Source organism: Eptatretus burgeri, chromosome 12, assembly GCF_056783735.1.
Source record: "Eptatretus burgeri isolate ZD-2024b chromosome 12, Ebu_testis_v1, whole genome shotgun sequence".
Classification (NCBI taxonomy): domain Eukaryota; kingdom Metazoa; phylum Chordata; class Myxini; order Myxiniformes; family Myxinidae; genus Eptatretus; species Eptatretus burgeri.
Genome location: NC_140972.1, coordinates 99,309,036 through 99,324,581, shown reverse-complemented (window position 1 = coordinate 99,324,581; position 15,546 = coordinate 99,309,036). Strand labels below are relative to the sequence as shown.

General features: G+C 42.2%; 1 protein-coding gene across 3 annotated transcripts in view; it reads right to left on the bottom strand.

The window, feature by feature from the left end:
- The window catches only part of LOC147016229 (dedicator of cytokinesis protein 1-like), a 235,709-nt gene extending 223,341 nt beyond the window's left edge, over positions 1-12,368 (bottom strand). For all 3 annotated transcript variants that reach the window (XM_085849067.1, XM_085849068.1, XM_085849069.1), the window contains exon 1: positions 12,227-12,368. In XM_085849067.1, coding sequence (XP_085705193.1) covers positions 12,227-12,269 — 43 coding nt within the window. In that variant the 5' untranslated portion in view covers positions 12,270-12,368. The remainder of the gene's footprint in view (positions 1-12,226) is intronic.
- Between the last annotated feature and the right edge of the window lie 3,178 nt (positions 12,369-15,546).

Below are 15,546 nucleotides of genomic sequence, written 5' to 3'. Positions count from 1 at the left end.
TAGTGGTTTTTGCTATTTTTTTTTTCACACAAGTGCATGTAGCTTGCTGATGTCTATCAACACAGAGAAAAGTGAAAAATTGAATATTTTGACCCTGTAACGCAAATGATGACCAGTTCATGAACTACGACCACATACAAGGGTAAACACAAAGACTCGTACAAGCGTAAACACAAAGACTCGTACAAGCGTAAACACAAAGACTCGTACAAGCGTAAACACAAAGACTCGTACAAGCGTAAACACAAAGACTCGTAAAAGCGTAAACACAAAGACTCGTACAAGCGTAAACACAAAGACTCGTACAAGCGTAAACACAAAGACTCGTACAAGCGTAAACAAAAAGACTCGGACAAGAGTAAACGCAAAGACTCGGACAAGAGTAAACGCAAAGACTCGTACAAGAGTAAACGCAAAGACTCGTACAAGCGTAAACGCAAAGACTCGTACAGGCGTAAACGCAAAGACTCGTACAAGCGTAAACACAAAGACACATACAAGGGTAAACACAAAGACTCGTACAAGCGTAAACACAAAGACTCGTACATGCGTAAACATAAAGACTCGTACAAGAGTAAACAAAGACTCGTACAAGAGTAAACAAAGACTCGTACAAGAGTAAACAAAGACTCGTACAATAGTAAACAAAGACTCGCGCATATTCAAAAACACAAAGACTCGTGCAAGTGTAAACACAAAGACTCGTACAAATACAAACAGAAAGACTTGGACAAGTGGAAACACAAAGACTCGCGCAAGTGTAAACACAAAGACTCGTGCAAGTGTAAACACAAAGACACGTACACGCGTAAACACAAAGACTCGTAAAAGCGTAAACACAAAGACTCGGACAAGAGTAAACGCAAAGACTCGTACAAGAGTAAACGCAAAGACTCGTACAAGCGTAAACGCAATGACTCGTACAAGCGTAAACCCAAAGACTCGTACAAGCGTAAACGCAAAGACTCGTACAAGCGTAAACGCAAAGACTCGTACAAGCGTAAACGCAAAGACTCGTACAAGCGTAAACGCAAAGACTCGTACAAGCGTAAACACAAAGACACGTACAAGAGTAAACACAAAGACACGTACAAGAGTAAACACAAAGACACGTACAAGAGTAAACACAAAGACTCGTAGAAGAGTAAACAAAGACTCGCGCATATTCACAAACACAAAGACTCGTGCAAGTGTAAACACAAAGACTCGTACAAATACAAACAGAAAGACTTGGACAAGTGGAAACACAAAGACTCGCGCAAGTGTAAACACAAAGGCTCGTGCAAGTGTAAACACAAAGACACGTACAAGCGTAAACACAAAGACACGTACAAGCGTAAACACAAAGACACGTACAGGCGTAAACACAAAGACACGTACAAGAGTAAACACAAAGACACGTACAAGAGTAAACACAAAGACACGTACAAGAGTAAACACAAAGACACGTACAAGAGTAAACACAAAGACACGTACAAGTGTAAACACAAAGACACGTACAAGTGTAAACACAAAGACACATACAAGTTCAAACACAAAGACTCGTGCAAGTGCAAAGACAAAGACTCGTACAAGTGTAAACACAAAGATTCGTACAAGTGTAAACACAAAGACTCATGGTCGTAGTTCATGAACTCGTCACCCTAAAAAGGCGGAGTTGTTACATGTTTTTCGAAACATCCACTTTCCTTTTTAACTCCAGACCAGAAAAACCACAGATATCTAGATATCTTAGTACGAGAAGAAAGGTAATTTTGTCTAGTTTAATGTGGGAAAAACAGAAATAAAAAAATATGCAATAGTTTTTGTGTAACAGGCAAATAAGTGATACAAGTCAGGGGTGAAGTAAACAGGCGGAGGCGGCGGATGTGGTGAGTCAAATTTGGAATAAACTGAATTTATTTCAATCAATAAGCTTTAATCTAATCTATTTTGTGATTTTTTAGGTGAGTAACACTTGGGACTTGCTGTTGCATGATGCAAAATTGATTATTCAACTCGTAATTATTCAGCAAACCCTGACCAATATGTACAAACTTCTAAAAGAGATCTAGTAAATATCTTTACATAGTTCTGTATCGAGCAGATTCTCAGGATTAATTTGGCACTTGAATTGTCCAAAACAGCCAAAGGAGAACTGATCCACATCCAATTTACTCAGAAAGGGTGAATTCGAGATAAACGCGAAAATGTGTTTTCCTTGTAATGCATTATCCATTAAAGTTCATCATTAAAAATACAATATTCGCGGGAAATTAGTGGTTTTTGCTAAAAAAATTTTCACACAAGTGCATGTAGCTTGGTGATGTCGATCAACACAGAGAAAACTGAAAAATTGAATATTTTGACCCTGTAACGCAAATGATGACCAGTTCATGAACCACGACAACATACAAGAGTAAACACAAAGACTCGTACAAGTGTATACACAAAGACACGTACAAGTGTAAACACAAATACTCGTACAAGTGCAAACACAAAGACTCGTACAAGTGCAAACACAAAGACTCGTACAAGCGTAAAAACAAAGACTCGTACAAGTGCAAACACAAAGACTCGTACAAGCGTAAACATGAAGACACTTACAAGGGTAAACATGAAGACACGTACAAGCGTAAACACAACGACTCGTACAAGTGTAAACACAAAGACTCATGGTCGTAGTTCATGAAATGGTCACCCTGAAAAGACGGAGTTGTTACATGTTTTACATCCACTTTCCTTTTTAACTAGAGACCAGAAAACCACAGATATCTCGATATCTTAGTATGAGAAGAAAGGTAATTTTGTTTGGTTTAATGTGGAAAAAACAGAAAGAAAAAATATGCAATAGTTTTTGTGTAACAGGCAAATAAGTGATACAAGTCAGGGGTGAAGTAAACAGGCGGAGGCGGCGGATGTGGCAGAGGCGGCGGATGTGGTGAGTCAAATTTGGAATAAACTGAATTTATTTCAATCAATAAGCTTTAATCTAAACTATTTTGTGATTTTTTAGGTGAGTAACACTTGGGACTTGCTGTTGCATGATGCAAAATTGATTATTCAACTCGTTATTATTCAGCAAACCTGACCAATATGTACAAACTCCTAAAAGAGATCTCGTAAATATCTTTACATCGTTATTTATCGAGCAGATTCTCAGGATTAATTTGGCACTTGAATTGTCCAAAACGACCAAAGGATAACTGTTCCACATCCAATTTACTCAGAAAGGGTGAATTTGAGATAAACGCGAATATGTTTTCCTTGTGATGCATTATCCATTAAAGTTCATAATTAAAAATACCATATTTGCCGTAAAGTAGTGGTTTTTGCTATTTTTTTTCACACAAGTGCATGCAGCTTGCTGATGTCTATCAACACAGAGAAAAGTGAAAAATTGAATATTTTGACCCTGTAACGCAAATGATGACCAGTTCATGAACTACGACCACATACAAGGGTAAACACAAAGACTCGTACAAGCGTAAACACAAAGACTCGTACAAGCGTAAACACAAAGACTCGTACAAGCGTAAACACAAAGACTCGTACAAGCGTAAACACAAAGACTCGTACAAGCGTAAACACAAAGACTCGTACAAGCGTAAACAAAAAGACTCGGACAAGAGTAAACGCAAAGACTCGTACAAGCGTAAACGCAAAGACTCGTACAGGCGTAAACGCAAAGACTCGTACAAGCGTAAACACAAAGACACATACAAGGGTAAACACAAAGACTCGTACAAGCGTAAACACAAAGACTCGTACATGCGTAAACATAAAGACTCGTACAAGATTAAAACAAAGACTCGTACAAGAGTAAACAAAGACTCGTACAATAGTAAACAAAGACTCGCGCATATTCAAAAACACAAAGACTCGTGCAAGTGTAAACACAAAGACTCGTACAAATACAAACAGAAAGACTTGGACAAGTGGAAACACAAAGACTCGCGCAAGTGTAAACACAAAGACTCGTGCAAGTGTAAACACAAAGACACGTACAAGCGTAAACACAAAGACTCGTAAAAGCGTAAACACAAAGACTCGTACAAGCGTAAACACAAAGACTCGGACAAGAGTAAACGCAAAGACTCGTACAAGAGTAAACGCAAAGACTCGTACAAGCGTAAACGCAAAGACTCGTACAAGCGTAAACGCAAAGACTCGTACAAGCGTAAACACAAAGACACGTACAAGCGTAAACACAAAGACACGTACAAGAGTAAACACAAAGACACGTACAAGAGTAAACACAAAGACACGTACAAGAGTAAACACAAAGACTCGTAGAAGAGTAAACAAAGACTCGTAGAAGAGTAAACAAAGACTCGCGCATATTCACAAACACAAAGACTCGTGCAAGTGTAAACACAAAGACTCGTACAAATACAAACAGAAAGACTTGGACAAGTGGAAACACAAAGACTCGCGCAAGTGTAAACACAAAGGCTCGTGCAAGTGTAAACACAAAGACACGTACAAGCGTAAACACAAAGACACGTACAAGCGTAAACACAAAGACACGTACAAGAGTAAACACAAAGACACGTACAAGAGTAAACACAAAGACACGTACAAGAGTAAACACAAAGACACGTACAAGAGTAAACACAAAGAAACGTACAAGAGTAAACACAAAGACACGTACAAGAGTAAACACAAAGACACGTACAAGAGTAAACACAAAGACACGTACAAGTGTAAACACAAAGACACGTACAAGTGTAAACACAAAGACACATACAAGTTCAAACACAAAGACTCGTGCAAGTGCAAAGACAAAGACTCGTACAAGTGTAAACACAAAGATTCGTACAAGTGTAAACACAAAGACTCATGGTCGTAGTTCATGAACTCGTCACCCTAAAAAGGCGGAGTTGTTACATGTTTTTCGAAACATCCACTTTCCTTTTTAACTCCAGACCAGAAAAACCACAGATATCTAGATATCTTAGTACGAGAAGAAAGGTAATTTTGTCTAGTTTAATGTGGGAAAAACAGAAATAAAAAAATATGCAATCGTTTTTGTGTAACAGGCAAATAAGTGATACAAGTCAGGGGTGAAGTAAACAGGCGGAGGCGGCGGATGTGGTGAGTCAAATTTGGAATAAACTGAATTTATTTCAATCAATAAGCTTTAATCTAATCTATTTTGTGATTTTTTAGGTGAGTAACACTTGGGACTTGCTGTTGCATGATGCAAAATTGATTATTCAACTCGTAATTATTCAGCAAACCCTGACCAATATGTACAAACTTCTAAAAGAGATCTAGTAAATATCTTTACATAGTTCTGTATCGAGCAGATTCTCAGGATTAATTTGGCACATGAATTGACAAAACAGCCAAAGGAGAACTGATCCACATCCAATTTACTCAGAAAGGGTGAATTCGAGATAAACGCGAAAATGTGTTTTCCTTGTAATGCATTATCCATTAAAGTTCATCATTAAAAATACAATATTCGCGGGAAATTAGTGGTTTTTGCTAATTTTTTTTCACACAAGTGCATGTAGCTTGGTGATGTCGATCAACACAGAGAAAACTGAAAAATTGAATATTTTGACCCTGTAACGCAAATGATGACCAGTTCATGAACCACGACAACATACAAGCGTAAACACAAAGACTCGTACAAGTGTATACACAAAGACACGTACAAGTGTAAACACAAATACTCGTACAAGTGCAAACACAAAGACTCGTACAAGTGCAAACACAAAGACTCGTACAAGCGTAAACACAAAGACTCGTACAAGCGTAAACATGAAGACACAAGGGTAAACATGAAGACACGTACAAGCGTAAACACAACGACTCGTACAAGTGTAAACACAACGACTCGTACAAGTGTAAACACAAAGACTCATGGTCGTAGTTCATGAAATGGTCACCCTGAAAAGACGGAGTTGTTACATGTTTTACATCCACTTTCCTTTTTAACTAGAGACCAGAAAACCACAGATATCTCGATATCTTAGTATGAGAAGAAAGGTAATTTTGTCTGGTTTAATGTGGAAAAAACAGAAAGAAAAAATATGCAATAGTTTTTGTGTAACAGGCAAATAAGTGATACAAGTCAAGGGTGGAGTAAACAGGCGGAGGCGGCGGATGTGGCGGAGGCGGCGGATGTGGCGGAGGCGGCGGATGTGGTGAGTCAAATTTGGAATAAACTGAATTAATTTCAATCAATAAGCTTTATTCTGATCTTTTTTTTTTTTAGGTGAGTAACACTTGGGACTTGCTGTTGCATGATGTACAATTGATTATTCAACTCGTTATTATTCAGCAAACCCTGACCAATATGTACAAACTCCTAAAATGGATCTCGTAAATATCTTTACATCGTTATTTATCGAGCAGATTCTCAGGATTAATTTGGCACTTGAATTGTCCAAAACGACCAAAGGATAACTGTTCCACATCCAATTTACTCAGAAAGGGTGAATTTGAGACAAACGCGAAAATGTGTTTTCCTTGTAATGCATTATCCATTTAAGTTCATAATTAAAAATACCATATTCGCCGTAAAGTAGTGGTTTTTGCTAATTTTTTTCACACAACTGCATGTAGCTTGCTAATGTCTATCAACACAGAGAAAAGTGAAAAATTGAATATTTTGACCCTGTAACGCAAATGATGACCAGTTCATGAACTACGACCTCATACAAGCGTAAACACAAAGACACGTTCAAGCGTAAACACAAAGACACGTACAAGCGTAAACACAAAGACTCGTACAAGCGTAAACACAAAGACTCGTAAAAGCGTAAACACAAAGACTCGTACAAGCGTAAACACAAAGACTCGTACAAGCGTAAACACAAAGACTCGTACAAGAGTAAACACAAAGACTCGGACAAGAGTAAACACAAAGACTCGTACAAGAGTAAACACAAAGACTCGTACAAGCGTTAACGCAAAGACTTGTACAAGCGGAAACACAAAGACACGTACAAGAGTAAACACAAAGACACGTACAAGTGTAAACACAAAGACACGTACAAGTTCAAACACAAAGACTCGTGCAAGTGCAAAGACAAAGACTCGTACAAGTGTAAACACAAAGACACGTACAAGTGTAAACACAAAGACTCGTACAAGCGTAAACACAAAGACTCATGGTCGTAGTTCATGAACTCGTCACCCTAAAAAGGCGGAGTTGTTTCATGTTTTTCGAAACATCCACTTTCCTTTTTAACTCTAGACCAGAAAAACCACAGATATCTAGATATCTTAGTATGAGAAGAAAGGCAATTTTGTCTAGTTTAATGTGGGAAAAACAGAAATAAAAAATATGCAATAGTTTTTGTGTAACAGGCAAATAAGTGATACAAGTCAGGGGTGAAGTAAACAGGCGGAGGCGGCGGATGTGGCGCAGGCGGCGGATGTGGTGAGTCAAATTAGGAATAAACTGAATTTATTTCAATCAATAAGCTTTAATCTAATCTATTTTGTGATTTTTTAGGTGAGTAGCACTTGGGACTTGCTGTTGCATGATGCAAAATTGATTATTCAACTCGTAATTATTCAGCAAGCCCTGACCAATATGTACAAACTTCTAAAAGAGATCTCGTAAATATCTTTACATAGTTATGTATCGAGCAGATTCTCAGGATTAATTTGGCACTTGAATTGTCCAAAACGGCCAAAGGAGAACTGATCCACATCCAATTTACTCAGAAAGGGTGAATTTGAGATAAACGCGAAAATGTGTTTTCCTTGTAATGCATTATCCATTAAAGTTCATAATTAAAAATACAATATTCGCCGGAAATTAGTGGTTTTTGCTAAAAAAAATTTCACACAAGTGCATGTCGCTTGGAGATGTCTATCAACACAGAGAAAACTGAAAAATTGAATATTTTGACCCTGTAACGCAAATGATGACCAGTTCATGAACTACGACAACATACAAGCGTAAACACAAAGACTCGTACAAGTGTACACACAAAGACACGTACAAGTGTAAACACAAAGACTCGTACAAGTGCAAACACAAAGACTCGTACAAGCGTAAACATGAAGACACGTACAAGCATAAACACAACGACTCGTACAAGTGTAAACACAAAGACTCATGGTCGTAGTTCATGAACTGGTCACCCTAAAAAGGCGGAGTTGTTACATGTTTTACAAAACATCCACTTTCCTTTTTAACTACAGACCAGAAAAACCACAGATATCTAGATATCTTAGTATGAGAAGAAAGGTAATTTTGTCTGGTTTAATGTGGAAAAAACAGAAAGAAAAAAATATGCAATAGTTTTTGTGTCACAGGCAAATAAGTGATACAAGTCAAGGGTGGAGTAAACAGGCAGAGGTGGCGGATGTGGCGCAGGCGGCGGATGTGGTGAGTCAAATTTGGAATAAACAATTAATTTCAATCAATAAGCTTTATTCTGATCTATTTTTTTTAAGGTGAGCAACACTTGGGACTTGCTGTTGCATGATGTAAAATACAAGCGTAAACACAAAGACTCGTACAAGTGTACACACAAAGACTCGTACAAGTGTAAACACAAAGACTCGGACAAGTGCAAACACAAAGACTCGTACAAGCGTAAACATGAAGACACGTACAAGCGTAAACACAACGACTCGTACAAGCGTAAACACAAAGACTCGTACAAGCGTAAACACAAAGACTCGTACAAGAGTAAACACAAAGAGTCGTGCAAGTGTAAACTCAAAGACTCGTACAAATACAAACAGAAAGACTTGGACAAATGTAAACACAAAGACTCGTACAAATACAAACAGAAAGACTTGGACAAATGTAAACACAAAGACTTGTACTGCATGGACCGAACATATTTCCAAACAAGGGACAGATTTGGTGCAACAGCTCAAGGGTGGTAACAAGTCTTTACACAGAAAAACAAACCTGTCCAACAAGCTTTGGCTCGGCTGTGTCTGCACATCTGCCACAATGTTATTTAATTAAGCAAACGTACACCTTTGGATCCACAGTGGAACTTTGATCAAAGCAACTTCAGGAACTCTACAACCGGTGTAAAAGTATCCAGGTGTATGACAAACTTAGATGTGGTTGATCTTGCCAACAAAAATAAATAAATAAAAATGTCCGAAGGAAGCGGTGCAGTGAAGCGGCTGCACCACTTAAAAAGTGTCCCTGTGGGGACTGACAGTTACTACCCCAACAGACGGGGTGACTTTACTGTGCTGATCATGCAAACTCAACAACAAAAATATCAAACAACTAGAAACAAAGGAAACAGGGTTTGGGTGAGAAAGGCTCTGGTTCTTTTTTTTGACAGACGGGCGGAAGGAGGGACACACCAAATATTGAAGCGGTTGGTACCGCTTAAAAATGCAGTCGAACCCAGCAGCTCTAAATCAAGAAAATGGAAACCGGGTCCAAACCAGCACAGCACAATTAGTACACCGCTCAACTCAGTCATTCAAGAACCAGGAGACACAGCAAGGACCCAAACCACCTCTGGATCCACCCAGACACAGCAAGCAACCACACCAAGCAGATCGGTGTTACGTGCAGCTGGCACCAGATGGACCATGCCGATCCACACCACCCAGAGCTAATACTGGCCATGCGGATCTTTGTCACATGCACCTCAGAACTCTTACTCTCCACAAAGATCCACAACACACACAACTCACACCTTGCTAATTGAATCAATCTACCCCATGAGCAGCTCTCACCCAAACACAAGGATTAACCCCATAAGCAGCTCGCACAAAGTCACATGGATCAACCCAGCAGGAAGATCAACCCCGGCGTCATGGATCCATGCCAATCACAGCAATCAACATCCAACACGGATTCACAACAACAACTCCCACAATACCGGGCAGATCCAGCGACCTGAAGCTTGCACTCCGCTACGTTGATGCAGCCACCTCTAGTTAATGCCTCATCACATGGACCCACACTAACCACAGCTTGAGCCCCGCAGAATTGGTCCACGGCCCCGCAGCATGGGTCCACGGCCCCGCAGCATGGGTCCACGGCCCCGCAGCATGGGTCCACGGCCCCGCAGCATGGGTCCACGGCCCAGCAGCATGGGTCAACGGCCCAGCAGCATGGGTCCACGGCCTTGCAGCATGGCTCCTCATCCCCGCAGCATGGGTTCATGTACCCCAGCATGGGTCCATAACCCCCACAGCTCCCCTCTGCCACACAGATCTACATCACCCACTGCTCGAACCCTTGTATGCGTATCCACATTTCCATGTCACTACCAGGGCACACCCGACACCCGGACCTGCATCCCCCCAGGCACACCCACCACACAGACCCCATCCTCCGCAGAGCACACCCACCACACGGACCCCATCCTCCGCAGGGCACACCCACCACACGTACCCCATCCTCCGCAGGGCACACCCACCACACGGACCCCATGCTCCACAAGGCACAGCCACCACACGGACCCCATCCTCCGCAGGGCATACCCACCACACGGACCCCATCCTCCGCAGGGCATACCCACCACACGGACCCCATCCTCCGCAGGGCACACCCACCACACGGACCCCATCCTCCGCAGGGCACACCCACCACACGGACCCCATCCTCCGCAGGGCACACCCACCACACGGACCCCATCCCCTCGAGGGCACACCCACCACACGGACCCCATCCCATCGAGGGCACACCCACCACACGGACCCCATCCCATCGAGGGCACACCCACCACACGGACCCCATCCCCTCGAGGGCACACACACCACTCGGACCCCATCCCCTCGAGGGCACACACACCACACGGACCCCATCCCCTCGAGGGCACACACACCACACGGACCCCATCCCCTCGAGGGCACACACACTACAAGGACCCCATCCCCTCGAGGGCACACACACCACACGGACCCCATCCCCTCGAGGGCACACACACCACACGGACCCCATCCCCTCGAGGGCACACACACCACACAACCCCATCCCCTCGAGGGCACACACACCACACGGACCCCATCCCCTCGAGGGCACACCCACCACACGGACCCCATCCCCTCGAGGGGACACCCACCACACGGACCCCATCCCCTCGGGGGCACACCAAACACAGGGACCCCATCCCCTCGAGGGCACACACACCACACGGGCCCCATCCCCTCGAGGGCGCACCCACCACACGGACCCCATCCCCTCGAGGGCACACCCACCACACGGACCCCATCCCCTCGAGGGCACACCCACCACACGGACCCCATCCCCTCGAGGGCACACCCACCACACGGACCCCATCCCCTCGAGGGCACACCCACCACACGGACCCCATGCCCTGGAGGGCACACCCACCACACGGACCCCATCCCCTCGAGGGCACAACCACCACACAGACCCCATCCCCTCGAGGGCACACACACCACACGGACCCCATCCCCTCGAGGGCACACCCACCACACGGACCCCATCCCCTCGAGGGCACACCAACCACACGGACCCCATCCCCTCGAGGGCACACCAACCACACGGACCCCATCCCCTCGAGGGCACACACACCACACGGACCCCATCCCCTCGAGGGCACACACACCACACGGACCCCATCCTCTCGAGGGCACACCCACCACACGGACCCCATCCCCTCGAGGGCACACCCACCACACGGACCCCATCCCCTCGAGGGCACACCAAACACACGGACCCCATCCCCTCGAGGGCACACACACCACACGGACCCCATCCCCTCGAGGGCACACCCACTACAAGGACCCCATCCCCTCAAGGGCATACCCACCACACGGACCCCATCCCCTCGAGGGCACACCCACCACACGGACCCCATCCCCTCGAGGGCACACACACCACACGGACCCCATCCCCTCGAGGGCACACCCACTACAAGGACCCCATCCCCTCGAGGGCACACCCACCACACGGACCCCATCCCCTCGAGGGCACACCAAACACACGGACCCCATCCCCTCGAGGGCACACACACCACACGGACCCCATCCCCTCGAGGGCACACCCACTACAAGGACCCCATCCCCTCGAGGGCACACCCACCACACGGACCCCATCCCCTCGAGGGCACACACACCACACGGACCCCATCCCCTCGAGGGCACACCCACTACAAGGACCCCATCCCCTCGAGGGCACACCCACCACACGGAGCCCATCTCCTCGAGGAGACAGACACAAGCCGCGGATTAAACTGAAAGTCCCCAAGTCCACAAACTGCTCTTCAGACCCGTTGATCTCCCTTCTCCAATTTTCCTCAACAACCACTTCCGTTCTTACCGACGCCCAGGGTGTCTTTCGCTGTGGGACACCAACGATCCATTCCTGAAAAATGTTCACTTCAGCGGAGATGACATGACACGGACATGTGATGGGCGCGGCGTCCGCGACAGGAAGGAAAGAGGTGCAAGTCGTGCTTTGAGAGATTCTTCCCATGTAACCTCAAAATATGGGCTGATATCGAAACTATTACTGTAATATCCTTTCATGCTGAATGTGAAATATGTTCACTTCAAACAACAATGTTTTACACGGAGGAGGAGCAGAGAGGGTGAATTTACCACACGAGCCACGTTATATACTCCCGAAATCAAAAGAAAGACCAATTACTGCACATGAGTCCCAAGAAAGAACCAGACAAAACAACACACACACACACACACACACACACACACACACACACACACACACACACACACACACACACAAAAACACACACAAACACAAAAACACACACAAACACAAAAACACACAAACATACACACACATAAACAAACACAAACACACAAAAACACAAAACATACACACACACATACACATAAACACACACACAAACCCAAATACAAACACATAAACACACACACACACACACAAACACAAACACGCAAATACACACATACAAGCACACACAGAACACACAAACACACAACAAACACACACACACACACACACACACACACACACACACACAAAAAACACATACAAGCACACACAGAACACACACAACAAACACACAACAACACACACACACACACACACACACACACACACACACACACACACACACAAATACATAAACACACATACACATACACACACAGATAAACACATTAACACACACATAAACGCACACATAACACCAACATAAACACAAATAAACACACACAAACACAAACACATCAACACACACACAAACACACATAAACACACACACAAACACACATATAAACACACACACACACACACAAGCACACACACACACAAACACAAACAAACACATAAATACAAACACACACACACACACACACACACACACACACAAACACAAACACACACACACACATACACAAACACAGAAAAACACAAAACATATACACACACACACACACACACAAACACATACCCAAATACAAACACATAAACACACACACACACACACACACACACGCAAATACACACATACAAGCACACAGAGAACACACAAACACACACAAATACATAAACACAAACAAACACACACAAACACAAACACACACAAACACAAACACACACATAAACACACACACACAAACACACAAATAAACACAGATAAACACATTAACACACACATAAACGCACACACAACACCAACATAAACACAAATAAACACACACAAACAACACATCAACACACATAAACACACATATAAACACACACATACACACACACACACACAAACACAACAAACACACATAAACACACACATAAACACACACACTTCTCCATGAAAATAAATCATACGATTATCTTGGTCGGTTATCCTAAAATTTACTCTCTGTATGGTTTTTCCTGACACAGGGAGATAAACCAAATTTTTGGGTTCCATATTGAATTTATAACCAATTGGGGTTGAGTGTGTGCTGAATGAAAATATTGTATTTGTTTTTATTCCATCATTATAAGCACCATCAATCAAATCACAGTGAATAAATGCCGAATTTATTCCTGAGTATATTTGAATGACATCATCACTGTAAAACATCCCATTAGTTTCAATCCTTTTTGAGGAGAAACCCAATAACTCTCTAAATAAATTATCAATTGTGAAATCAACCTTGTAGTTATTTTTAAGTAAAATCGTTGATTTTGAAGTATGTTTTTGAATATCTATAACAATATTTTTTTGGTTCATCACCCTGTTCTTTCATAAGACGAACAATTTCGGAAGATATTTGAGAAATCTCATATGCTCCGGGTGAAACTGTTATCAATTTGTATCCATTTCCCGGATTATAACTAAACTTGTCATTTTTCTCGGTGATATTAAATAAGGTATTATAAGTTTCCATGGACAATAAAGATGCCTCATATTCTTTTGTTGGGTCAAGTTGTAGTGGGTATGGGAATGAAGATGTGTGGTCGCTTGTTGTGAAATTAAAACGAAGGATTGTGCTTCTCATCTTATTTAATATGAGATAAAATGTCTTTATATTGATATTTATCAATTATTTTCATGTTCATCAACAGGTCTAAAATGGCTGATGCTTCATTAAAACAATTGTTATTTCCAGCCTTCTTTCTACCGAACAGCAATAAGTCTATGAACTAATTGTGATGGGTCATTTGGAAGAAAACTAACACCTGAACCAAGGATACTTAAAGCCTGAATAATGTGTTTCTCCTTCTCATTCTTCCTACTTTTACCAGAAATACTAACCCTATAATTAAGAGTGTTCAGCAGATCAATATATACTCTTTCATCATTATTTTTCATATCCAATAGTTTTTTTAATATACTTTGATTCATACCTCACAGTTGAAGCTTGTCTTCCATCTTTTGTGAGAAGAAACATTAATCTGGGGGTTAATTTAACGGGGGGTTGAGCAGAACTCAAGAACCTTAATTCATGATTAAATATCAATATCTTTTCTTGAACAAGATGAAATATTGCTGGTTGTTCTGTTGGAATGAGACCTGCTTTGGTTTTTGATTCCGCTGAATATTCATTGTTTTGAAGAGCATTCACAATATAATCAGGGTTCGATTAATCTCTTTCATTTGTTAAAATAATCCTTCATCATCATATTCTAATTCTCCTATATGCTCTAATTCTTCCTCCATCATTTGACTGAAATCTTTTATCATTTGAAGTTTTTTCGGAGAATATTCTATTGTGGGAACTGTGGAAACATCTATAATTTTTTTCTTTAGAAGTTTTTAAAAGTGGTTAAAAATTTTTTCTCTTTTTTTCTTTCAAATGCTTCTTCACCCATTAGTTTCTGTCCGCGTTTCTTCTATATGTCTTCCTGTTGTTTTACAACTTTTGAAACCAACTCTTGATGTTCCTTAAATCTTCTTGCTCTTTCTTTCACATCCATTGATTTATTGGAAAATATCATTTAATATCTCATCTTGTTTCACAACAATATGTTTATATTTTTTCAGTTGTGTGCTTCATGTAATCCCCAAATTCCTCTTTACCACATAATGTAGAACGATTATCTCTCCAAAAATTGTTTATATCTATTGAATTTGACTTGAATAAAATAAAAGTATAAGCATTGTTTCTGATGGAACGACGAGGAAGTTGAAAGTATGATTGACTAAGATAAATACAATT